The 26,240-nt window shown below is 40.2% G+C and overlaps 1 protein-coding gene across 2 annotated transcripts in view; it reads left to right on the plus strand.

Annotated features, from left to right (window-relative positions):
- The window catches only part of hck (HCK proto-oncogene, Src family tyrosine kinase), a 33,137-nt gene extending 7,962 nt beyond the window's left edge, over nt 1–25,175 (plus strand). The window contains exons 1-13 of one of the 2 annotated variants that reach the window (XM_080470303.1): nt 3,583–3,711; nt 6,947–7,085; nt 11,582–11,615; nt 13,205–13,298; nt 13,444–13,539; nt 15,028–15,131; nt 18,009–18,158; nt 18,912–19,064; nt 19,143–19,325; nt 20,510–20,586; nt 21,310–21,463; nt 21,834–21,965; nt 22,953–25,175. In XM_080470303.1, the coding sequence (XP_080326429.1) occupies nt 6,966–7,085; nt 11,582–11,615; nt 13,205–13,298; nt 13,444–13,539; nt 15,028–15,131; nt 18,009–18,158; nt 18,912–19,064; nt 19,143–19,325; nt 20,510–20,586; nt 21,310–21,463; nt 21,834–21,965; nt 22,953–23,155 (1,500 nt within the window). In that variant the 5' untranslated portion in view covers nt 3,583–3,711; nt 6,947–6,965 and the 3' untranslated portion in view covers nt 23,156–25,175. Of the gene's footprint in view, nt 1–3,582; nt 3,712–6,946; nt 7,086–11,581; nt 11,616–13,204; nt 13,299–13,443; nt 13,540–15,027; nt 15,132–18,008; nt 18,159–18,911; nt 19,065–19,142; nt 19,326–20,509; nt 20,587–21,309; nt 21,464–21,833; nt 21,966–22,952 lie in introns of those variants that run through there. The other variant, XM_080470302.1, reaches the window with a different exon arrangement.
- Nucleotides 25,176–26,240: the final 1,065 nt, after the last annotated feature.

Genomic DNA, 26,240 nt, shown 5'->3' on the forward strand with positions numbered 1-26,240 from the left:
AAAATGAATTTTGCACAATTTTGGACCTTTGATGTCACTCGCTATGCTATAACCTCTGTTTCTGACCAATGTCATTAATGGTTCTACAGATATTATGGGATATGATAATGCATTGGTTTTATATAGCGCTTTTCAGGACACTCAAATACACTTTACATTGCATTATTCAGTCACTACTCAATGGTGGTAAACTACGTATGTAGCCACAGCTGCCCTGGGGCAGACTGACGGAGGAGAGGCTGCCAATCTGCACCATCGCTCACGCCGACCACCACCACCAACCACTCACTCTCACACTGCATTCCCTCAGGCAGTTTGGGGTTCAGTGTCTTGCCCAAAGTCGCTTCAGCATGTAGGCAAGCAGAGATGGGAATCGAACCTGCAAGTTTCCGATTGGAAGACGACCGCTGTACCAACCGAGCCATGCCGCATATGCTCCCATATCCTGCTTGTTATTAAATAGAATGAAGTATCAGGTTTTGCATTAGTATGGTTCATGGTGTGGCGGTAGCTGCAGTTTATCTTCTGAACTGAGCTTCAGGACATCAGATTAAACGTGTGTGTGAGGATTTAACAATGGACAGTGTTTTAGTTGCTCTGAACTTCATGTGCAAGTGCCTGTTATAGAGATTATTGCTGAATCAATTCTTGCTTTATTTAGGAAGTTAATGTTTCTTAGCCCAACTTGAGTTGGTTAATTTAGTTGATGTGCTTACTTCCTTTATACTTTCAGATTTAAATTGATAAAGTTTCAGTGACGAGTTAAAACAAATGTCTGAACGTTATTCTGTATATGGAGGCCTTGAACCATCTAAACCATCTTCAACAGAAATCACAGTGTTTCTGGGTCCAATAGAGCCTCTCAATTTAAAAAAAGACAACCTGAATCCACCTTCTCTGACAAGGACGTCATTAAATCCAAGGCAGACGGACAGATGTGAATCTATGCTCTGACACGATCTATTCAACACAGAGTAGTATTGAGGCCAGTTTGTGTTTATCTGCTTTAAATGTTAAACTATTTGTAATTCACTGAGATAATGAAAATATAGAAAAAGTGAAGTCTTTCAAAAATGTTATTTCCATTTCTCCAATCCCAATTAGATGTTTCTGAATAGTTGATAAAGTTGTTTAATGAGCAGGATGACTGTTACATTACATATAACATAGAGGTGCCTTTTATTTGATTATCAAATTATTGAACGTTGTCATATTATTTAGGATCAAAAACTATTGAATTGTCATACTGTAACATACATACATAATATATACATACACATGCATAATGTTCTGGATTCACATGTTATAATGTGCTGTATATAGAATAAGCATATTCACTAATATGGAAATTAGTCCATTACTCCAGCCTTCCATCTTCATAGTTAAATTTATATCTTTATTCTTACATCATTTTGCAGCTGCATGTGTCCAGCAACAACAGCTTCAGCCACAGGACAGAAAAATAGGTGGGGGGACGTCGATTTACCTGGTTTAAAGCGTGTTACTGACTAATTTACTGTCCTTACACATCAACCTCCTTCATAATACGTCATTCAGCACATTAGTTGAGTAAGAACCGCATGGTGACAACACTAAACCTGTTTGTAATATCCTCAGAAGGGTTTAAAAATGCTCGTGTGGTCTAATGCTGCTTAAAATATCTACGCGATGAAATGTTTTTATTATTTTCAGATGTTTACCCAGTTTGTGTGAATGATTCATTTATGTTCTGCATCCGTGTAATCTATCTCGGTAAACTGTTAATCATGACAGGATGACACATTCTGCTTTATAGTGTATATGGCTCGTATCTGCAGCTTTCGCAGCTACTTTTATGGCCCTTTTTCAAAAAAGGAGGACTTCTTAGTGGATACCGGCACCACATTTTCCTCAGGAGTTTTTCTGTTTTTTTTTTTTTGTTTGTTTGTTTTTTTGTAGTCTTCAGTTTGGATTCAGGCCTCGATGTTTGTTTCAGCTGCTCTACAGACGAGATGAGATGAATCAATGACTGCAGCATTTTCACCGAGACGAAGTAGGCAAAATCTGATCTGTTTGTACCAACGAAAAAAAAATAAAAGAGGGTCATAGTTCATCCTCACTTGTTATTCACAGAAGGTAAAACTGTCCTAATAGTTGAGATCAACTGTTGTTTTAATATCTGAAGATGAATACGATGTCACAAAGTCACAAACCTTCTCTTTTTTACTCAAACAATTGAGCCAAAAGTATCTCTGGAGGTGAGAAATGAACGGTGCAGTGGCTCAACCTTGTTTGGATTCCACTAGTCAGCCAGTTTACATATTTTACAAAAGTTGCATGATGCATTGGACTTCCGCCTGTCCCGTCTCATTTCCATAAAGTTGCCTGGATTCAACGTTTTGCAAATGAGCTGAGGGCACCTCCTGGGTGACTCAATGCAACAGGGCTCCAAGCATGCCGCATTGGTAATCAGCAATATTTGGTTTTCAAAATATTTGGATGTTAATAAACATCCAATATTGTGCATCGTAGTTCAGCCTTTTGAAAATGTGCAGCGTTTCTTTACTTGGCCCAGTTTTACGCCTTGAAGAACAGATTTCTCCCGTAATGTCTTCAGAAGTCATTGTTCGTTAGATTTGTTAATATCCTCCAGTACCAGAGGCCCACAGTATTACAGTTCCTGTGGTTTATCTCATACTCTTGTTGCCTTTTGGTGCCTTTGGTTCAGTAGTGCTGAACTTAATCTTGGACCCGGTGTTTGGTGTTTGGTTTACGGTACAGGCTGAAGGCAGAACGCCATATTGTTGAGGCTTAGCAGGAAGGCCACTCTCCTCTTTCTTCTTCGCTCCACATTCAGAATGTCATGGTGTTGATGATTTTAAGGTTGGCCAGAAAAGGCCTAAAGAAGCAGATGTCTTATTTAAAGAATTAAAAAAGGAAACATGGACTGTAGCCAGAAGTTCAAACCAGAACAACAAGAAAGTGACTTGTTTTCCATAAGAGGAAAACAAATTGATGGAAAAAACTAACAAACAGGAACCTAACCTCATAGACAACAGACCCTAACAGATGATGCAGTGTTGTACATATGCATACATTTGCATTTATATGCTGCATCCTTCTACACTGAGGAATCATGGTTACACAGTATTTCTGTGCTTCGTATGCGAGCTGCATAAAGAACGTTGAGTACTATAATCAAACTTGAGTAAATTATATTGATTTGTCTTCTAATTGAAAGTGAACAGAACCTAATGTCTAACCGTAAACAACGTGGCTCCATTTGTTTGTTGTTTTGAACCACATGTGCATCCACACAAGAGCATTTGAGAAGCAGAGCACTTGTTGCCTTGGTCCTTTTTTCTAAATGTGTCTGCTTTTTTGGTGTCTTCTCGTCACAAGGTTTGATCTATGCTGAAATAATGAAGTCAAATACGCCGAGATATCAGCGGAACCCTTTGCAGTAGGACTCAATCTGATTGGCCAAATGTGTCGTTGACATGCAGAGCATGAAGGCGGTAGAGGAGTCACACACGCTCCTTCCTTGTCAGGCACACAGAAAAAAAAACCAGTATGTTACAGATGCATAAGGTGGCCGGTGATGTAACAGTTGAATCGCTTCAGGACATAGAAGAAATTACCTGGAAGGGTTTTGTTTTGGAACATCTGGAAATCCTGACATAGGATCAGCAGCTGTGCCAATATGAATTATTCAGGATGAACACCGACGCTGTAAGTAGCACAGATGAGTCGCACATTCACTCACGGTTTGTCTTCACAGTCCTCTCACTGTTGTTGGGTTCATGGAACAACATCATGGGATTTTCACGCTTCCTCCACCCTAAATTACACACATTTTTAAAATACAGTTACAGTAACAGCTGCAGGCGGGGAAGTGCAGCGTCTCAGCTCAGTTGGTGTTACACGGTCTGCACAGCTTTGACATGATGACGAGGAAGCTATGAAATGGACTTTATGGTCATTCTAAACTCAGACTACCTGCTGGTTTTCTACTCTGATGTTGATGCAGCTCAATTTGTTTCATGTTTGCAGCTAAAATTAAATCTCATAGTATTTTTAGACAGAAGCACTTACTTTTCCAACAAGTGGTGGAGATAAATTTGTAGTAATAAAATCAGGTCTGTCTTTATAATGTTCTTGTAGATGCTCCATAATCTGTACGTTAGTGGAAAGAAGGTCCTCTATAATCTAGACATTAATGGGAAGAAGCTGTTCTATAATCTGGACATTAGTGAAGTTACAGCAGTTAAGAGGAGGAAGATGCTCTAACCGTCGCTATAAGTCGGGAGATCTGGGTTTTTAGAACCATGAGTGGGAGTGGTGTGGCTTTCAATGTCATTCAGGATTATTTAGCTTTAAGTGAATAACTGCTGCTTTCTGTGGCTGTGAGCATGAAGCATCGTTCCTCCACGCGTCTGCTGACTGGTCGTGAGGATCGAAACTCTCAACAAGTTGGCAATATTAAAATATCTCCTCTGTTGTAAACACTCCCGTTATTGTTCGCATACGCCGCTTTGCACACACTCATTGCTTTAATCACTGGGTTTATTGAAAAGTCGGTGCTCCACAGCCTTTTCACGAGGTTCAGACGCTCCTCTCAGTGACGGAGGAGGAGATCCAGCAGGAGACGGAATCTGCAGTCCAGATTGAGAAAGTTTATCTAACCCTGTGTCACAGATACAGGAAGCTTTGGATGACCTCGGAGCTGCCGTGAGCTGCGGCTGCAACTTCCACGTTTTCGCACCACTAATGTTGCCTAATGACATTACCGCCCTGCCTCGTTCACAACCCCGCCTACATTTTACCGCACTCTCTGTAGTGGGACCGTGCAACAAAGTTGGGTCTGGGTGTGCTTTGCCTTACCATACTGTCCCGGCCGGTACCGTCATACAGTTCGACGTCAAAGACGTCGAACTAACTTCCTTTTCCACTGAACAGTTTAGATTTGTGAAATAATAATAATTACACAGCTGCTTCAGCGAAAATGAAAGCTAACGGTTAGCCCACTGAGTCAGCGATAACCAAAGTAACAAAGTAAAAGTAACTTCTGTCTGGAAGTGATTCACTTACTTTAGATTTACTGCTCATGGAATAAATTAATTGTCAGAAAAACCTGTTTTGGACATCAGTTCTGGGGCTGGGTGATATGGCCTTAAATTTAAATCTCTATTGCTTGATAATTTGAAGCAGTAATGCTATGTATTGTGATGTGTGTGCGTCTCTCTCTCTCTCTCTCTCTCTCTCTCTCTCTCTCTCTATCTCTATATATATATATACATATATATATATATATATATATATATATATATATATATATATATATATAGATAGATAGATAGATAGATAGATAGATAGATAGATAGATAGATATATATATATATATATATATATATATATATATATATATATATATATATATATATATATATATATATGTATATATATATATATATAGAGAGAGAGATATATATATATATATATATATATATATGATGCTATATTATGATTATTAATTGTGCAAAGCTTATTAAAAAGAACAAAAAAAAGACTTTCGACTGTAAGAAACGGCACGTTGTCCTGACACAGCACCGCGCTGGGGGGATTGCAGCGATTATTTGGATAAATGATTAAGATAAATTAATATCCAGATGACACCACAAGGACCAAATATTCAGATAATTGAGTCCAGCCCAAGTATTTGGGCCCGTTTAGTGTCTGCACAACTTGAAATTTGCCAGGAAAAATCTGTCTGTTGTCCGTGTTTGGCAGGTTGTGGGTTCATCCAGGTGTGTTAACAGTAAAACCTGGGGTGTTCGCTCTTTTCAGTATAGTTATCTGTAGTTTGCGTTGGTACTCGCGAGACTCCGACCCAGTGCTGTGAAGGCGAAGACTTAAGGCGGTGGTGTATTTGCGACAATTAAAAAAAAAAAAAACAACTAAAGAAAGAAGTTTAAAGGATTGGATTTAGAAATGGCGGCCCTCCACTCCCTAAATGAACGTAGAGGAAACCCTGGATTATGTTTCTCTGTTCAACATCCAACTCCTTAAACCCAAAATCAGGTCCATATGACAAACATTGCACCGCTCTTCTTTACGAGCACCTCCTTGTCCTCCTGTGAAGTCGACTTGAAGCTGCTGCCATTGCTTTCGACCAAAACAGACGTGGCTTGATGACATCATCAACATGCGCTATCCTGGTAGGCTGGTGTGGTCAAAATCTCTGTCGTGGGCCAAATTCATATAGTTTCTACAGTATACGGTTTATACCGCCCACCCCTAATCAGTTCATCAGATGATGTGACACACACACACACACACACACACACACACACACACACACACACACACACACACACACACACACACACACACACACACACACACACACACACACACACACACACACACACACACACACAGCCTGTATGGTTAGTGGTGAAGTTCCTGTCGACAGCTTCCCTTTCAAACAAATAGAACGTCCACCCTCTTGACGAGGAAACAAATATGACCTTGATTTAAATTGTATAGAATAGCTGACACCTGAAGCGCCTGTGTTAGTTGTAGTGAACTGATGTTTATGTGAGAAACGTTCAACTTTTTCTTTAGCAGCCTGGTTTGAGTCTCCTAAACCTCACTCAATAAATGACTGCCTACTGCAACATTGTTCCTGAACAGCAAATCTCTCCGCTATTTCCTGGTTACATACAATTTGAATAAAGGCTCCATTGTCCTCAGACCATTTCTGGCACAGATCTCCTGTCTCGTTGGTTTTGCTCTATGTTTCCTGTCTGTTCAGAGACATTGAGATGCACCATCGTGGTAGCTTGTTTGCAGCATTGCCGAGTACCGGTAGCTGCCGTCCATCCCCCGATCTCATCAACAAGTTATTTGATATTTCAGCTCATCTTCTAAAGATTGACATATTGCTCTTCCTCCTCCGTTGCAGTGGTCGTGCAGAAGGCAGGATGGGTTGTGTCGGCTCGAAGAAAGAGCAGGAGCCTTTCAGCAAAGGGACGGGCAATGACGAGCAGCAGACGACCCACTACGTCAAAGACCCCACAACAGGAACCTCCGGGAACAAAGCTGTAAGCAAGAAACGTCTGTCAGACTCCAATAGCCCGGCTCACAGCTTAGCAGCGTCTTAAAAAGTGCATGCAAATAAACACATGTGGAACATGAAGGCAACGTGAAGAGAAACACAGTCGTGCACAATCACACTCACCCCTATGGGACATTTATGGTCACCAGTTACCTTCAAATGAGAAAACCAATGTACAGCTCATCAGTAGTGTCATGATGGTCAAAGCCCAGCTCTCGTTCTTTATCAGTGTGTGAACAATGGAATGAGCCGAAGAACAAAAAGTGGATATGAATTTGGCCATCGAAAAGCCAGTAGTCCCTGTCTTAACATTTATATACCTCCTGCTTAAAACCTAAAATTCAGAATGATCATAAGGCCGTGCTTCACGGCCTGCACTCATACTGAAAGTCAAGATCAAGCAAACTTGTGTCACTCTACTCTACAGGAAGTTTCTGTCCTTCCTGGACTCCGCTCAGTACTTCTGTATTACAATGTGAAGTTCACACAGATAGACCCGACTTCTCCAACCCACAACTTCCTGGATATGAGACAGGACTGTTCACCGCTACACCACCGTGCAGTCCACGATCTAAACACAATGATCACAAACTGACCGTGAATCCAACAGAAACACGACTCTGCCAGCGACCAGAACAAGAAGATGTAAAGCTAAAACATATTATCTAGTGACTGGATCAAACCATGAGACTTCGATCTGTTTAAAACATTTTGAGAGCAGACAGACGTCACTTAACTGTGCAAAACTTCTACACTTGACCTGGATTTTCTCTTATCGAGGTAACTTCATGGTTATCCCTGGGTTTTCTCTAGTATGACACGGGTTCACGACTTCCCAGAGTAAGTCACCATGGCAACCTACTCTGGACCTCTAACCTGCTCCGGAGCGGTTTGTGTTCTAGATAAGAGATCACTGAATACACCAATCAGATCTCTTGGAAAATGACCTGCCCAATCTTAAATGATCTAAGATTATCTTACTCAATACAATAATCTTACAAGATCCTGATTGGTGCACGGATAGGAGAGAAAGAGATTGTAGGGATAGATGCAATCCTTTCGACATAATAAAATAAAGTCTTGTCTGTGAGGCTTTCAAGTTAGTTAGTTAGTTAGTTAGATAGTTAGATCGTTTTTTTTCGGTTGCACTCATACAAAGCAGCAATCAAGAACATTATTACAAAAAATTAACTGTCCAGCAACTGAAAAAGAAATCGACTGGCTTATTTTCCCGATCCCGTACCATCAAAAGATTACTACAAACAAAGATCAGTAATCAAATACAAAACTAAATGACAGTTTAAATTAAAAAAAATCACTTTTCGGATAAAAAGTAGATATCAAATTAACAATTCACAGCATTCCCTTCAATTATTTTTCATCTTAAACTCTTTCTGAAAACACACAGAGAATCCCACCTTTTCAGTTCAATATTTAGTTGATTCCATAATCGTACTCCCAAAACTAACACACATCTATATTTCACATTTGTTCTTATTTTACAGGTTACAAACATTTACACCGCCCCTTAAATCATAAATTGCCTTTCTTTGAATTAATAATTTTTGAATACCATTTGGAATGCTTATATTCATCACACGGAACATAACTTCTAATGTTTTTAAATATATCGTATCCATAAACATACATTTTAATGTGGATGATTGTATGTATGTTTTTGCTCTTGACTTAGCTCCACGAGAATTGATTTGAAATAATGAGGTTAATAATAATGGTCACACATGGAATAACTGCAGAAACATGAATTTAGCGAACACACTAAATCTTGTGCCGTCATGGTGAGGAGTTAATATCCAGGAGCCCAGAGGAAGCTCTTCCTAAAACCTCTGAGTTGTAATAAAGTCAAATTGAGTGATCACAAAGTTGTCCGTTTATGACTTGTATTTGTTAATATTAATATTGTATAATCTCACGACGTTACACATTAATAGAGTCGGCCGTTCTCTGCAGCATCCCTTCCTGCTTTGGCTGCAGCAACAGTGTTGTTCTTGTCCTGGAGGATGTGTCTGAATGCTTCATATTTTCAGATAATAATCTTCTGATCCTCCATCACCTAAGCTGCTCTGCAGGGTTTGTGATTGGTCAGACGCTGCAAACTTTAAGTGAACGCGCACTGATCCCGATGCGAAAACCCTGGGTTGAATTAATGAGTCGATAAACTGCTTCATAGTAACGCTTGTCAAGAATTGCTCATGTCTGAGTTTGTAGATCCAGATAACGGAGAGATATCCCGGGTATGTTCAGCCCCCTTCCTAATTACAGGCCTGTGGACTTGACTCAATGACATAGAAAACCACAGTGGAACTTCATTACCTGTAACAGAATTACAAAATGAATTACATGATGTTGTTGAGCAAGCTGGTTACTTTTTACGAGGAAGCATGACATTTGGTCATTAACCACATTTTATCTGCACAAAGAGTTCTTTTTGGAAGGAAAGCTTCTTGAGGACACTGAAGTGTTCTGATGTAAATAAAGACAGAAGTCTATTGCTGTGAAATAACACCTTTCACTTGCTCCCTCCACAAGCCTGAGCGGTGAAAATCAAAGAAGGGTTGAGACATTCTGCTGGTGAGTTTTGCGTTTTCGTCACGGTCAGACGACCGTGGCTGAAACGGTCTTCAGTGGCTGAAAGTGGTCGCGCTGCTGTGAGTTAATGTTCTTCCCCAGGCTGCAGCTTCCTGTTTGCTGAGTGTAAACTGTCTGTCACACTCCGCAGTGAAAGAGGAAGCCACAGAGCGCTCGGGCGAGAGGCGTTCTGGGCTCACTCAAACTGTACTGACACCCAGCCGTCTAAACATGTAGATGGTTTGTAGAGCTACGAGATCTGCTTAATTTAACCTTCGCCACTGCCATAAAAATCAAAATTGAAATCTAAAGATAACTGCAAATTTCTATGTTTGATGCGACGGGTCATACATTCGTCAATTCGAAACTATTAAATGTTCTGTTTGTGTATATCGGACAGACAGGAAGCCGGTCTTAACTTGTATTAGGCTTTCAAAAATCAAACTATTGGTAAAAATAACTGCTTTAAAACTGAAGTCTAATTTTATGTTTCCCCAGCTTGTGTTCATGTTGGATTCTCGTCGTTTGAATTTACATCAATGTGTTTGTGTACAAATTTTGAACTTAATGAACCTAAAAGTGTCAATTGGTGCAACAAATTGTATACTTTTCCAGAGAGGATGAAGTTTTTGTTGTACTAAATCTATCACCCGTCACAGAAATTGACTGTCAAACTGACTAGAGTAGGAAAACTGCTGTAGTTCCTGGATGGCCGTCGTAAAGTACCGTGGCCTGTTGCTGGTTTTTCAAAAAACCACCCTGGATCATCTGATATGACGGGAAACAATGAGGTGGTGTGTTCATGAAAGAACTCAACATTTACACTCAGTCATGTCCATACTTCATAATCTTTACAAATACAATACAAACATTTGAAAAGTTAAGATCTCCATGTTGTTGTGATGCAATACACATGAGTACAGACATATTGATTTATTGTTTGAGTGAATGATTGATTTACCCCAGAAGGGCAACAGAATGACATCAAATTACCAGTGTAATATATAAAGACAAATTAAGCAGACATTAATTTGTGGTATGGGATCATAGTTTGAGGTTTAATCAAACCTCTTTTAAAAGATAGTATTGATTTGTTAGGTTTATCTCACGGGATAAAAATTACATCAATCACATATCATATTAACATTATTATGTAAATTACAATACAAATTTTGTTACATTTTATTGTTTATATTGTGATTAAAATGCTTTGATCTGCTTCATTATTAAAAATAATTTTTAGTTCAAACAGAAGTCATTATTTAATGCACAGAAGCATATTTGTGGTCAAACATAACATTTATTCATTAATTTTATATAGCATCCACAGCACCGTCATAGCAAGCACAAAACAACAACAACCCAGGTTTGTTAAGAAAGCTGAAAGAACGCACTTTGAAATAAAAAATGTATGGATTGTATAATAAATCATTTGAATACAATATAAATAAAGTGAACATTTGTCACTAGAAAAGCTATTTAAGCAAAACTAAAACCATCATCTATCTTAAAATATATTTAAATTTCCACCAGAAATAGAAGGGGTGTCTTCCTGTCTGGATTAACTCGACAGTCGTGTGACCTGAAGAAAAGAATAGACTGTTGAAATGTCCCCATGTCACAATCAGAGCTGTTTCTGTGAAATGACGTTTTGTTTTTGTTTTTTTACTTCGCTCTGGACAAACGAAGGTATTACACAATTTGGAGTGACACTGGGTTGTGAGTTCAAGTACATAATGTCATCTATTCTTCTGGTTGCACCTCTTTTACATTGAGGCTCAGCCAACGCTACTTTTTGTACAAAAGTGTGAAAATGTTTTCATTTGAATTCACAAAAACAGTTTGAAGTCATTATCCTACACAGTGAGTGATGTTTGTCTTTTTCCTCGACAGACCAAACCTCTTTCCAATGCTGCATCTTCAGATGGTGAGTTATAACATAATATACATACTGACACGTCTCGGCTCACCTGATATCGTTTAACTCCTGTGTCTTTTCACTTCTGTAAAAAGTAGTTGCCATCTTTAGCGCTGTTGAAGTTATCTAAAAGTCAATCCTACTCCTACTAACCCAAATGGACTTCAGACATTTCACCCTCTTTTTGATAACGTTTGTTAAAAATGTATCGATCCAATCCAACACTTATTCATAAATAACCCAACAAGTCCGTCCTGACATCACCTCAGAGGTGTGTTTATCTTTCAAAGAGCCTAACATGGGCGGGCTCACCAAAGATAAGGTATATAGAGTAACTCTGGCCTCTAAGTCTCAGTCAAACAAGAGATTAAGAAAGTGTTTGTTTCTGCCAAGTCTGGAAATCAGGACGATCAGCTCTATGATATTCAAAGCTCTGGAGCCGAGCTGAAACTTACGGCTTTACACCGGAAAGAGGCATCGCATGACAGGATGAACTGAACTACTTCATACCGTTCATGTACAGTAATGGGAATAAGGTAAACACCATCGTTCAGAGTCACTACTTTTGACCGGAGCGTATTTGTCGATTTTTACCACAATTCAGTCATTGAAGTTTCCATGACCTCACTTACTTCTGGTGTATATTTACCTTCTATAGAGGACTCCGTAAAATATCTGCAAATGTTCTGTTTCACCCCTTGTCCCAGCCATTTTAGGGATATTTTAAAATCAGTGTCAATAAGCACCATTTTCTGTGAATGAATCATTCTGGAAAGGCTGAAACTGAGCAAAATGACTGAGAACGTGACAAGTTGTAAGCTAAAGTATTTCTAAATGGGACAGAATTCTCTCTAGATTACCTTAAAATGTACACACTAGAAATGATATAGTACTGCTGTCCTACAAATGTGTTTCCTAGTTATGAATTCATAATGGTTAAGAGTGAATGCAGAAAAATGTATGTACAGCCATTTTCCCTGAGGTAGTTCAAATGTTCAGACAACATCCCAGATTTTAGAGCATCTTCCTCCACTAACTGGTGTAACTTCAGATGAAAGAGTAAATCTCATTAAACTGACCTAAAACAGGTGCTGATAGATTTAAAATGGTGTTATTGTTGTTACAATGACAATAAAGAATCTACCATGTAATGTTTTTAATTTGTATTGACCGTGTGGATCCAATGTTCATTTGCCAGAATTTGTCTGTAAAAGACGTCTTCACCGTAACCCGGAGTTGTTTTAACCAGCATTATGGAGGTCAGCGGTGGTTAGACGGAGGAAGGAGAGTCAGTGCGTGATAGCCCCTCACAAGCGTTTCACCACACGAGGCCTCCGGTAGCTGTACAGCAGGAAGTCGGACTCTCGCTGGTAGATGGGGAACCCTGCGTTTGCAACACAGATAAGCTCCGCTCAGACCTCAGTGAGGCGTGTCACATGAAATGGAAACGATGAAGCCACATCCACCTTCACGAGCCTTTTCTCACCCAACGCCTCTGCTCACGAGCTTTCGCATGACAATGCAAAGAGGGCTTCTATTTTAGACTGCTGGTCGTGACCGCTCGGCGTGAACAGGAGGCCTTCTTCTGCTTTCCACAGGAGAAAGTATCGCTATGGCGCTGTACGACTACGAGGCCATTCATGACGGCGACCTTGGTTTCAAAAAGGGAGACAAGCTCAGAATCTTAGAGGAGTGAGTAGACGCCCCCCCCCCCCCCCCCACCCCCACCCTCACCCCCACCACCCCCATTCTGCATTGCTGGGCTGTATTAAATTCATGCTGGTTTTATTAACACACACACTCTCTCACACACACATACACACCCCTCTCTGTGCAGATCTGGTGAGTGGTGGAGAGCGACGTTACTCAGCACCGGGAAGGAAGGCTACATCCCCAGTAACTATGTGGCCAAAGACACTCTGGAGGCTGAAGAGTAAGTTTCCTCACCCTGAAAACACAGACAGAAACTGGAGCTCCTCTCGTCCCAAATATAAGCAAAGACAGTGTTTATAACAAAATATATTCAGTTGGTAATGTAAAATGACTTTATGAACAAAATGATCTTTGTAATCAGATTATCTGAAAAGAGAGTAGAAGGTTAGGGAAAATTAAAAGCAGGTATTTAATTTAAAAGAGGTCCTCACCAGAAAGGCAAATCTGCAAAAGTGAGTTTTAAGGTTTTTTTATTTTTATTTCCACAGACTGGAACTTTTTATACTGTGAAATTCTCCTATATGAGATAAATCTTGTGTCCAGTAGGAAGTGAATTTAATTTCTTTATATCTGAATGTGAATCATTCAGTTTGAACCTAAATCGATCACAACCGCTTTTTAAATCTGAATCCGAACGGTCTGATTTGAAATTAAATCTATTGGTTTGAATGTGTATCACGATAAAATTAAAACAGTATTTTATTCAGTTGATAAATTCTGTTACATAAATCCTTCTCACTGTTCAGTTTCACACGTGCCGCACGTCGGGGACCTGGCGTCAGGCAAAACTAAGTCGAACGCCGATGGGAGGACGTCCATATTATGAGGCTTTACAGTGTCTTTACCGAGTGGAAACACCTTCGATACATAAATTGTTGGAAATACGACGGCCCAGTGGTGAATAGTGGCACACCGGACAAATCCCAGCGGTCTCCGGTGCCAAAACACTGAAGTTCAGCCAAGCCGATACTCCGTCATCACCTTATCTATACATGCTTTCGCTCTTCGGGCATCACTTTAATTTACAACACATTTACACCAATAAAAACAAAAATGTCCACTTCCGAAAAAACACTGAAGGAAAAAATAAAAAAATCCTTTTTTCAATACAACTTCAGTCCTACACAAAACTACCACACATTCAGCTATTTTAAGGAATTTAACTCTTTAAATGTCATTTTCATTTCTTTACATCACTACTGTGATTTACTTATTTTAAAAACACCAAAGAATTTGACGAAAACATTAGTCACAAGGCTGAGGGACTCTGGGTTATCAGTTTCAAAGCCCGTTTGATTCCATCACACGACTAACAGGCTCCATCTTGGACAATGATCAGCCAAATTATTGACTTTGATGTATAATTAATAAAAAAAATCTTCGAGGCCCATTGAAAGCACATATTTAATCCCATAGTCATTAAGAATAGAATTCTGTAAAGTTTGGTTTAGGTTGGCGCTGCGCTGCTGAACGAGGCTCAAACGGCTGTTAAACATTCACTTCCTGCGTCGGGCCGCACCGTGGATGAATATTACACATGGTATCAGGTCAGGAGCGTACGTGGTCAGCTTTTAAAGTACCGTTTGTCTGTTGCGGATGGCTTTGAAAGCGACATACAGAGTTTTACAGTTTGCTCCTTCTGGAAAACACAGACTATGAATGGAAAGCGAGGGTTTGTGAGCTAATCCGTCTGTTTCCCGTTGTTGAGGTGGTTCTTCAAGGGCGTGAGCAGGAAAGATGCGGAGAGGCAGCTCCTGGCGCAGGGCAACAAAGTGGGATCCTTCATGATCCGGGACAGCGAGACCACCAAGGGTGAGTGGGACACATCCATTGCAAGGTTCACCCAGAATCAATATAGCTTCATGTGAAGAGAGGCAGAGTTTTTATCACAAATATTTTCTATGTGAGGACGCACAGATTTAAACATCTCAAATAGCACTTGAAAGTCAGTGTACACACCTGGGATTATTTGGGAAATATATTTCTTCATTTTTTCGAATGACTGAGCTTATATGTGTAATTTTGGGTTAGACTACATGTAAAGAAAGCAGACTTTATTAACCCCTTAAGGACCATCGTCCTCAATCAGGAAGGGTTTGTATTGTATTTTTTGTGGAGATTTCCCTATTTTTCAAGCTATATTTCTCCACAAAATGAATATTAAGTTCATTTTCTGACGCAAATGGAACCCCTGAAGTAAAAAGCAATGATACTGTGTAAAAGCCAAATCAGTAGTCCACCGTTCTGTACCTTTTGTCCATTTCTGCAGGTCCTATACAACTTCAGTGTGGTGCTTCTTGTGCTCATTCTGTTTGTAATAATCCACCAAATCAGAATATCACAACATATTGTCCATCTGGTTTTCCATGTCGCTGAAATGTCTATGTTTAATCATAGAAAATCAACCCAGAATAGGTGCCCTGAGGGAAATTCCGTCTCTGCATTTAACCTTGCCTAACCTTGCTGGAAGCACATCAGCAGCCGCAGCGCTCGGGGCAGCTGACGGGGGTCAAGGGTCATGCCCAGGGATTCAAACCTGCGGCCACTTCTCTACATTTCATACAAGTCGTATACGTCGGTGGCTTCTTTTAGAAAGTATATAACTCACATGTCCTTGTGTGTTCTGATCACTATTTTTAGTGCAAAATGGCCGGAGGGCCTCACAGAAGCAGGTCGCCGGGTGTAAATCACAGGAATCAGATCGGCTACATCTGGTGTAAAGTGAGAGACTGCCAAGTTCTAAAAGTTTCTGACTTGATTTAAATCCTTCACCTTGAACTTAAATCATAGTTAAATACCACAATCTACTAATACATTGAGTGAATTGTACAACAGATGTAAGTTAAAATCTATAAAATAGACTGTAAGATCATTTATAAGGTTAAAAGGGAGGATCATTTTCAATACTTTCAAAATATGAGCACATGTCGGAAAGTCACCTTCAACAATAAAAAGTGTCTTTTATTGTGAAACACAGGAAGTTCACCCACGTAAAAAGTAAACAACACCAGCGCTTGTGTCACTGATATGGATACCAAAGTGATTCCTACCTAACGTGTGAGGTTGAACCTAAACGAGTCGCGCAGTGTTTCTTTATCGTCCATCATGTGAGCACATCTCCGCCTCCAACACGATGATCCGGAGCTCCAGCAGCGGTGACACATAAATGCTTTCATATGCAAATATTGATCATTTAATGTGAAAATTGATCAGAAAAGAAACATACGAGGTACCGGAAGTATCAATATTTTGGTATCGATCGGCACATCACTATATAGGTCATTATTGCAGAGGTTGAAACAAGTAAAGAGTTGTTTTTTTATCATCTCAAGAGGATAAAAATACAGATATTTACGTTAAAATTTTGGGAATAAAATTACTTAAGTAAATCACAGATTTAAGAAAAATTTACTATAACAAAGTATTTCACTTTTTGTGTCTGTGTTGGTGAGCTGTAGAGGACATCACACCAGGAGAGAAGAGGATCTTTTTAAATGATCCACACAGCTATATATTTATCTATCTGTCTTACCTTGGATTTGGAGTAGAGGCAGAATGAAAAATACAAAACATGTGATGATTGGTTTGGTGGCATGTGCTATGCATGCTTTTTTTGTTAAAGATTTGAGAGTTTAGGTATTTTCTCTCCAAAGAGTTAAAGCTGAGCCTCCCTTCAGATCATGCAGTCGCATCCAAACAGAGTTGAGTCGGTTTCTTTCTCACTGACATTTATTCAATGTTTGACCAAAATTCAATTCACTGTTTTCAATCTGAAATAAAATGATGAGAGAAGAGGAAGTCCACCGGTCAGTACCTCTGCATCACTGAAGGGGGCAGTACTGAGCGCACAAGTTCCTCGTTTTCTTCTACAAGGAAACCGTGGACGTCGGAAGACTAAATCAAAGGTTGTCTCCATTAAAAAAGATTTCAATCAGGAAAAAAAAAAGAATAATAATTCCATATATGGCTTTTTAAGGCCAGGTTGAATTATTATTTTTAATTTTTTGGATTTGGGATTTTTCAGATAATCAAAAAGAACATTAAGTCATTGTGATGACTCACCTCGTGGTACATTTCCACTTCCAGTGGCTCATAATGCTGCTGCATGTTGGAGTTTATGAAGGAAAGGGAAAAGAGGAATATTCCACCAGAAGAATGAATCATTAACGGACCACCGGAGAGCAAAGCAACGGCCGGAGTGACGAAAGCTGTGTCCATCCAATGAACGGCTTTTTAACAATCAGAACGGGATAACGGGTGTCACTTCAATCAGCCAATCAATCAATCTCATACAACAAATATAGCACAAAGGTTTTATTTTAAAGAGCCCCACTTCTCACCTGTCATATTGTACACACACACACACACACACACACACACACACACACACACACACACACACACACACACACACACACACACACACACACAGTATTTGAACTCAACAATCTGCCTAAATTGTCTAATAATATTTGTTTTTCTAAACCTCACAATAAATCATTTTTAATTATTGTAGGGTTTATTTATTATTGTAATAAAAAGATGTCACTTTTTATTACGAGACACGGTTTCTATGACGACAGGAACATTCGTATTAAGATAACTGTCCTAACAGAGGACAGAAGGGGTTGGAGTGTGTTTCATGCTGTTATGTAACTGATATTTATCTCTTGTTCTTCTTCCCTGCAGGCAGCTACTCTCTGTCCGTCAGAGACCACGATGCACACGCCGGCGATACGGTCAAACATTACAAGATCCGCACGCTGGACAACGGAGGATTCTACATCTCTCCTCGCATCACCTTCAGCACCCTGCAGGAACTGGTCGGCCATTACAAGAGTGAGTTACTCCTGGACTGTTTCTGCCTGAAGTTAAGTTGAGTTTAGATAAACCAAGGAATCCTCGGTCACTTTGAAGATGTTTACTCATTTATTGTGACTGACATATTAAATCTGCAGCCATCAAACATTATACTTAGTCCAGTTTTGGCCAACACAGTTATCAGTTGTCAATATATACAGTATATATGCTCATTACTATACATAGTCTGCTGTCAATAAAGTACAAAGGGTTAATTCAGTGTGGGTGGTAAATATGGTTCAGAGAGTGGCTGGAACAAACCTTTTCTGTCTGAAACACAAAGTAAAAGTCAGCTGTCTGTGTCAGGATGAGCTTAACTGTCTAGTATTTATCAGTTTGAATGACTCACGTTACAGCTTCTGTTTCATAGTGGAGAACTGACAACAATTAAATAAGCTTATGGTTTCATATGGAAACCATTTTCACTGTTTGTTCACTTATGAATGTGTATGTTGTTATTTAAAGCAGTTTTTACATATTATTTTGGAGTCCTTTGAGATAAACTCAATTCATATTTTAACCCTGGTGATGAGAAAAAAAAACAACAACAGAAATGCAGGAATCTCCTGCAGACTTAGGAAACTGTCCACAGCTTTATTTTTTTTTGTATGTAGGAAGGTATTTCCACCATATTTAGCTTCACTATAAGACACTACCTGAAAGGTTGAGAGAAACATTGCCTGAAAACATGGCGTCTTTTTTTTTTTGTTCCGTTTTATTTTGTAAATTCAGAGCATGGAGATGGCCTGTGCCAATCCCTGACGAGCGCCTGCTTGAGCCCAAAACCGGAGAAGCCCTGGGAGAAAGACGCCTGGGAGATTCCAAGATCCTCGCTCAAGTTGGACAAGAGGCTGGGTGCCGGCCAGTTTGGAGAAGTGTGGATGGGTGAGACAGACCAGCGCACGACACCTGACGTGGACGGTCTGCGTTTCAATTCTAACGGTTGGGTTTTCTGTTCCTAAGCCATGTACAACAAGCACACCAAGGTGGCGGTGAAGACGATGAAGCCTGGCAGCATGTCCGTGGAAGCCTTCCTGATGGAGGCCGACCTGATGAAGAGTCTGCAGCACGACAAACTGGTTCGACTCAACGCCGTGGTCACCAAGGAGGAGCCCATCTACATCATCACCGAGTACATGGAGAAAGGTCAGCCAGTGGGCAGCCGTGCACAGCACGCATTTTGAGATGAAGTCGGTTTAATTTGACATTTATTTGGGCCCGTTTGCACAGCTTCTTGTTCTGCTTTTTAAAACTGCACTTAGTATTTGGTTAAGTTTGATAATCGTTTCATCTCCACACACAGTTTGTTCCACAGTCTTTACACCCCAGACACTCAGACAGAAGCTTTTCAAGGTGGTGCGGACTTTATGAGCTTTGAACTGAATTTTTCTCCTTAAGTTGTAACCTTTGTCTCTTTCACAGAACGATTTCTGAATGTTGCCCGGCAATAAGTTATTCTTTGCTTTAAACAGTATTTGAATAGTTTTTGCTTGTAAGAACAGTGGATTGGTGTCATCACGAAAGCCAACGTTGTAATTTGTGTTGCTCTTTTTAGCAGAATAATGAGTCTTTGCAATGAATTTACACAAGTATTCCCCCATACCTCTACACCGTATGTTAAATTATAATATAAAGGATGTGAGGGGATTTTTGGTCCAGCGTGTCTTTAGCTTTGGCCAGGACCGAGATGCTTCTGGAGAGTTTGTTTGGATGTTTTATGTTTTATGTCAGGTTTCCAGCAAAGTTTGTCATCGATCATTACACCAAAAAATATGTTTTGATTCACCCATTCTATATCTACACCTTCTATCTACCCTCTATCTGATTATTTATTTTACATTTTCCAAAAATCATGATTTTTTTTTTGTTTCGCATAGATTTAATAAGAACTTATTTTTATAAAACCATAATTAATTTTTCTTTAAATCTAAGGTGATTAAGTCAGAAAGTTGCTGCAAATCCTCACCAGTTCCTAAAATATTTGTTTTATCTGCGAATAATACAAATTTTACAACTTCAGATATTTTACAAAAACAACACCGTCAGGTTAAATGAATGCATAATTTAATGACTACTAATAATAACTAATAATGACACTAATGACTGACTTTCCATTAGCTGATATTTCTTTAATAATCGACTATTATCAGTGACGGTTGAACGAGCTCAAGTAACGAGAGCAATAGCCGACAATAACAGTTGCATTATACGAATGATAACAGCTGTTTGTCCTGCGACCCTGAATGAGATGAAGAGGTAAAAAGATGGGTGGAGAACGTTCATTGGTAATGAGAGTCACTCGTTTCATATGTTTGTCAATGTGCCCGCAGGTAGTTTATTGGACTTTTTGAAGAGTGATGAAGGAAACCGTGTCCAGCTTCCAAAGCTCATCGACTTCTCTGCCCAGGTGACGATTCCCTCCGTCCTCCATTACACCCGTCACGTCTTTTCTTAACCGGATCTCATGGACGTTTGATTGTTCATGAATCTTTCACTTGATACTTTTCTGGTCGTCGACACATTTCTCAAGAGGATTTTTATCTTATAACTGAGAAATGATTTTTGTACGAATCCCTTTCCAGCATGTCATGATGGAAGCAGACATATTGTATTACAAGACAACAGGCAGAGTTTGATTTATTTGATGACGTTTCCCAGCAGATTCTTCTCGGTGCCTCATTGATTCAAAGACCTTCATTTCAATACCCCTGTTTGTGCAAGCTGTCGCTTGAGGTTATTCTTAGTCGATCAAAGCAGAAAACGATTTGCATGACCTTAGTAAACTAAACCTAAATGTTATATTAAACTACTTTATACCATTGAGGACAACTTAAGGGATTAACTGCTTTGACAATTGATTAAAACCCTCCAGCGTTTTACAAAAAGAATGAATAAGTTCCCAAAGTCATGGAGAAGCACAACTCACAAAAGAATTCTACATTTAAATTCCATCTTATGATGACATATGTTGCTCAGCTCACTAAAGATCATGACAGATCAGCCTCATCTCACTACAACTTCACCTTCTCTATTTCCGTCCTATTGGACCCGTTGGCAAGTTGTCTGTCGCTACAATCACCGGGTTTGCTTCTAACTTGCCGAATGAGTAAACGCAATGTCTTCTCTCTAGATTGCCGAGGGGATGGCTTACATTGAGCAGAAAAACTACATCCACCGAGACCTGAGAGCTGCCAACATCCTGGTCAACAAGAGCCTCGTGTGCAAAATCGCTGACTTTGGCCTCGCTCGTATCATCGAGGACAACGAGTACACAGCCAGAGAAGGTGTTGTTCTATCATGTGTTTTCCATCAGGCACCACCAGTAGTTCTGAAACACTATTGAACTCGACATGATACATTGAGGACTCAGTTAAACTTGTGGTCGGACTGGAAATAGTTTGATTTTGTCGCCATCAATCCAGACAAAAGACGATATCCAGAACCAGACTTCATAAAAACGTCCGATTGTGACAGACTATAAGAGGAGATGTTCTCTCCTGAAAGAAGTGATGAAATAAAGCAGTCAGCATTTGATGCGATATCTGTTTAACACAAGTTTTATCTAAGTGTGCTTGCTTCTTGGTGTGGTCTCTCATGAGGAGCCAACTCTTCACAAATTTCACCTGGGTTTTTCTATTTTTACGTAATAACCAGGAGCCAAGTTCCCCATCAAATGGACGGCTCCCGAGGCCATCAACTACGGCTCTTTCACAATCAAATCTGACGTCTGGTCCTTTGGCATCTTGCTGACTGAGATTATCAGCTATGGACGCACACCGTATCCAGGTAGGTGGAGCATTGATATCTGGTGCCAATGATCCACTGCAGAGCAGGTCCAGGTTTCTCCAGTTGGATCATGACGGCGACAGGACTGAAGAGGTTTCCCATGTCATTTTAATTTATACAGAACTAATCCATTTAGAGCAAATTCCCCTTTATAGATTGGAGGCAAGCCCAGTAACCTTCAAGATATGACAAGACATATCTTGGGTTTGTTGTCTGGCAAGTTTTACAGATAGGTCTAATTTTCAGTTGTACTCCGGCTCTGAGTCAGTTTTTAGGCAATTACAGGATGGATGGATGGATGGATGGATGGATGGATGGATGGATGGATGGATGGATGGATGGATGGATGGATGGATGGATGGATGGATGGATGGATGTTCAGGTTCCATACTTTATTGTATCTGGGATGGCCAGTTTTGAAACATAACACACCATGAAGTACTGCGCTTTCTGGCAGGTTTCTGGCAGAATCTCTGCAGTGGTTTAGAGGAGTCAAAATTCACTTTAAAATAGTTTTCCAACAGTACTAATCGTCCCCATACTTGGAATGACACCCCAGAAGTGAAGAAAGTTTGTCCTCTCTCTCTCTGGATTGTTTCAGTTTTTAAAAAGTGTGTTGCTCCAACCAGCCAATCAGAAATCAAACCCTATATAGTGTCATCGGGGGTTGAGCCAATCACAATCAAGGTAGTTCCTCCCTTTGACCCTCCTACAGTTAGGCAGCTCTGCTCTGGCACATGGCACCACAAAAGGAAGTACTTTCTCCTCTTCCCAACATGTGTGGGCGGAGCCAGTCCAGCTCACACGGACACAGCAGATTCTGAATGCAGCTCCTATGATCCAATATTCAAATAGAGGAAAATCAAGGAAAAGCTGGATTTTGGGCAATAAACTTTGAATACAGTGTTTTTGGATCGACGAGGCACATGTGAAAGTGTTGAAAAGCTGTATAGTAGGAGACCTTTACCGGGTTCTCTTTGTTTCCAGGGATGACCAACCCAGAGGTGATCCGCGCCCTGGAGAAGGGCTACCGGATGCAGCGTCTGGACAGCTGTCCAACCGAACTCTATGAAATCATGCTGGAGTGCTGGAAGAACAAGCCCGAGGAGCGGCCCACCTTCGATTACCTGCAGAGTGTCCTGGAGGATTTCTACACAGCCACAGAGAGCCAGTACCAGCAGCAGCCATGAATAACACACACGCACACACACACACACACACACACACACACACACACACACACACACACACACACACACACACACACACACACACACACACACACACACACACACACACACACACAGTAAGAAGGGACTGTATTGTAAATTATTGATGAGGCAAAATTTCTCATTTTCTATAAAAAGGCCTTTTCTAGACTTTTTTCTTTTAATGTTACAACCTATGAATTTCATCATAGTAGCTTTTTATTTTCATTACTAATGTATTTGTCTCTTCAAATGAATGTTGTCTTACATTTGCAACAATTCCTGCACAAACCTTTTCTACAAAAACCTTTATCTGCAGCAGCAGATTAATTTTTTTTATTTTTTTTGCATAAATTAGTGAATCCACACACACTCTGGGGTGAAACACAAGCAGAAATCATGTCTGGAGACTTTTCCACTGTGAAGCATCAGTTTCTGCTATGACACCGAACCAGCGCTGTTGTTTCGTTGATGAAGCTCACATTGTTTTACAGTCATATTTTCTGGTTTGAGAGCTTCGATCATAACTCATACGTATCTTTTATGATTGAAACTTTATTGGAACGAATGACTTAAGACTAACCTGATGAGGAAATATAAATAGCATTTGTTTTTAAGAAAATCGAATGCTGCTTGAAATCGAGTCAGGTGGATGTAAGCGCAGGAGTTTGAAACTCAATCACTTGGTCACTGTTGCTGATAGATAGCAGCACTTGTGTCTAAGATACTGTGGTTCCATTCCCTTCCTTTTTTTTTAACCATGCAACAAGGTGAAGATGTGTTAGCTACTTATCTATTAAGGCTCAACAATCCCTTCTGCTGCGCAGGCAGTTTAAGCGAATACAGCACTTTATTTCATTTTGCAATATAGAACTCTGTCCCACTTCTCTTTTCCCACCCTCACTATAATTTGCACACAGTCCCTGATCTTACGAGGCTCCGTTTCTCAACAGAAGCCTACACACATGCTCATGATCACAGGGCGTCTGGATGTAGTCATTATGCGTCTCCAGCACACAATGTGCAGCCATCAGACACAATACAGATGTCCCCTTGGATAAAACCGTCCCGTCAACAACTATCACGAGCTGCCCCGTCCACCTCCTGCCTCGTCACTGAGGAAATGCCTCGATCAGCATCCCCCCCCACTGTGCCTTTCAGCAATGCTTCTCTCCTCCAAACTTAACGTGTACATTTAATTCTACATGCTTCGTCTTCAAATGCTGGCATACATGAGCACGGTCTTTAATTAACAATGCTTGATGATTTTTGAATGTTGAAATGTCTTTATTGTTCTGACATTTCTTAAATTATTTAAAAAGGATCGCATTCTCTTTGTTTCCTCCAAGCAGAAAGTCAGTGACGGCTTGAATTTGAAGATGAGCAAACTTAAGTTGTCTTTTAAGTTTGTTTTTCAATCTTACATCAGGTTTGTTCAAGTCTTTAGTTTGTGTTTGTGGCTCGTCTTGTTTGGAATGACATTCAGAGACACTGACAAATAAAAAGGTGGCACAGTGGAACAGTGGTATGTGCTGTTCTCTCCCAGTTCGAAGCCGCTGTGTGAAGCTGCGTAAGCAGTCTGGTGCCATTGTTAGATCACAACATGAACACAAACTAAATGTCTCTACATCCTGACGCACTGAAATGAGTTTGTAAGATTCTCATGTTTTTTATGTCTTTCTAAAAAATTGAAGGCCTTTTGTTTTTTCTCTGAAGGATTCATAGTGGCCCACACTTTACCTTTAAAGGGAAAAAAGTTGTTACAGGACTAATTTATTAATGACGTCACAAAAATACCCTACAGATAATAGATGCTACGAATGTGACAAAGTGAATCATCGCCCAGCACTGTATATAATGATGTTCACAGGGTTTAGACTATTTTAAGAATATTTTAGGTTTTTCTTCATCTAAAAAAAATCCTTACCATATTCTATGAGATGCTTGTTTCAACACTTCTGTAATGAAAATGTTTAAATAAATAAATTCTTTTTGAAGCTTCAAAATTGTGTCCATTGATTATTTTGTCATTTGCCTGGTATTTCCAAATACAAGTAACAATCCAGGTGAAGCATTATGACCCCCTGCCTATGGCGCTTTTTGACTAGTTCCTACTCAGCCCTACTTGACTTGACTATTGACGCTTTTCCACTACGTGTTAGTTCCCGCTACCAGGTACTTTCCTGGTACCCGCTAGACCGAGGTTCCAAGCAAGCGAAGACCAGTAGAGAATGTGAGGTAGAAATGTGAGGAATTTGGAGGCGGAGTTAACACATCAGACTGGATGTTGCGTTCCTCCAAACATTCACCAACCATTTTTGCTTTGTGGCAGGATGTGCTGCGAATGGCTGCCGCTAACGGAATACTGTTTCTGGGTCAGAGAGCCTGTCACTGGTTCGCCTCCTCTTTTGGACCACTTCTGATAGATACAGACCGCTACAGACTTGGAGCATCTCACAGAGCAACAGATTTCAAGATACACTTGACCCAGTTGTCTCAACACAGCACTCACTCTCACACCATGCAATGATTGGGTCAAATATAACGATACTGGTCCTTAAGCCCTGTACAAAAGACCCTCTTCAAGAGACATTGTCTTTTTATAATTGTCTCACATCACTTTCAGTTCCGTTTCCAGGTCTTTGCACTGGTTCCTGTCATATAAATAATACTGTAGATTTCAAACCTGATGAGAATGAAGAGGAGCAGGTGACATACAGAAACCAACCCCGACATGGCGTGGGCCACTGCCAGATCGAAGAAATGGCTGACATCAAGATATACCAATGATTAGAAAAAGCTGGACTGACAGACAACAGGGACACTCTAATATTGGCAGCACAAGAACAACAACTGAGCACAGGGGCCATAGTGGTAAGGGTCTACCATAGTAGATCAGATCCAAGGTCTAGTCTGCGCACAGATGCAACAAAGACGGTCCGGCACATAATAGCAGGGTGTAAGATCCAAGCAGGATCAGCATACATGGAGAGACACAAACAAGTGGCTGGGATAGTGTAAGAAATCATCCGCACCCAGTATGGATTCAAAGTTCCTGTGGGATCCT

Source organism: Lipophrys pholis (assembly GCF_963383615.2).
Source record: "Lipophrys pholis genome assembly, chromosome: 8".
Taxonomy (NCBI): Eukaryota; Metazoa; Chordata; class Actinopteri; order Blenniiformes; family Blenniidae; genus Lipophrys; species Lipophrys pholis.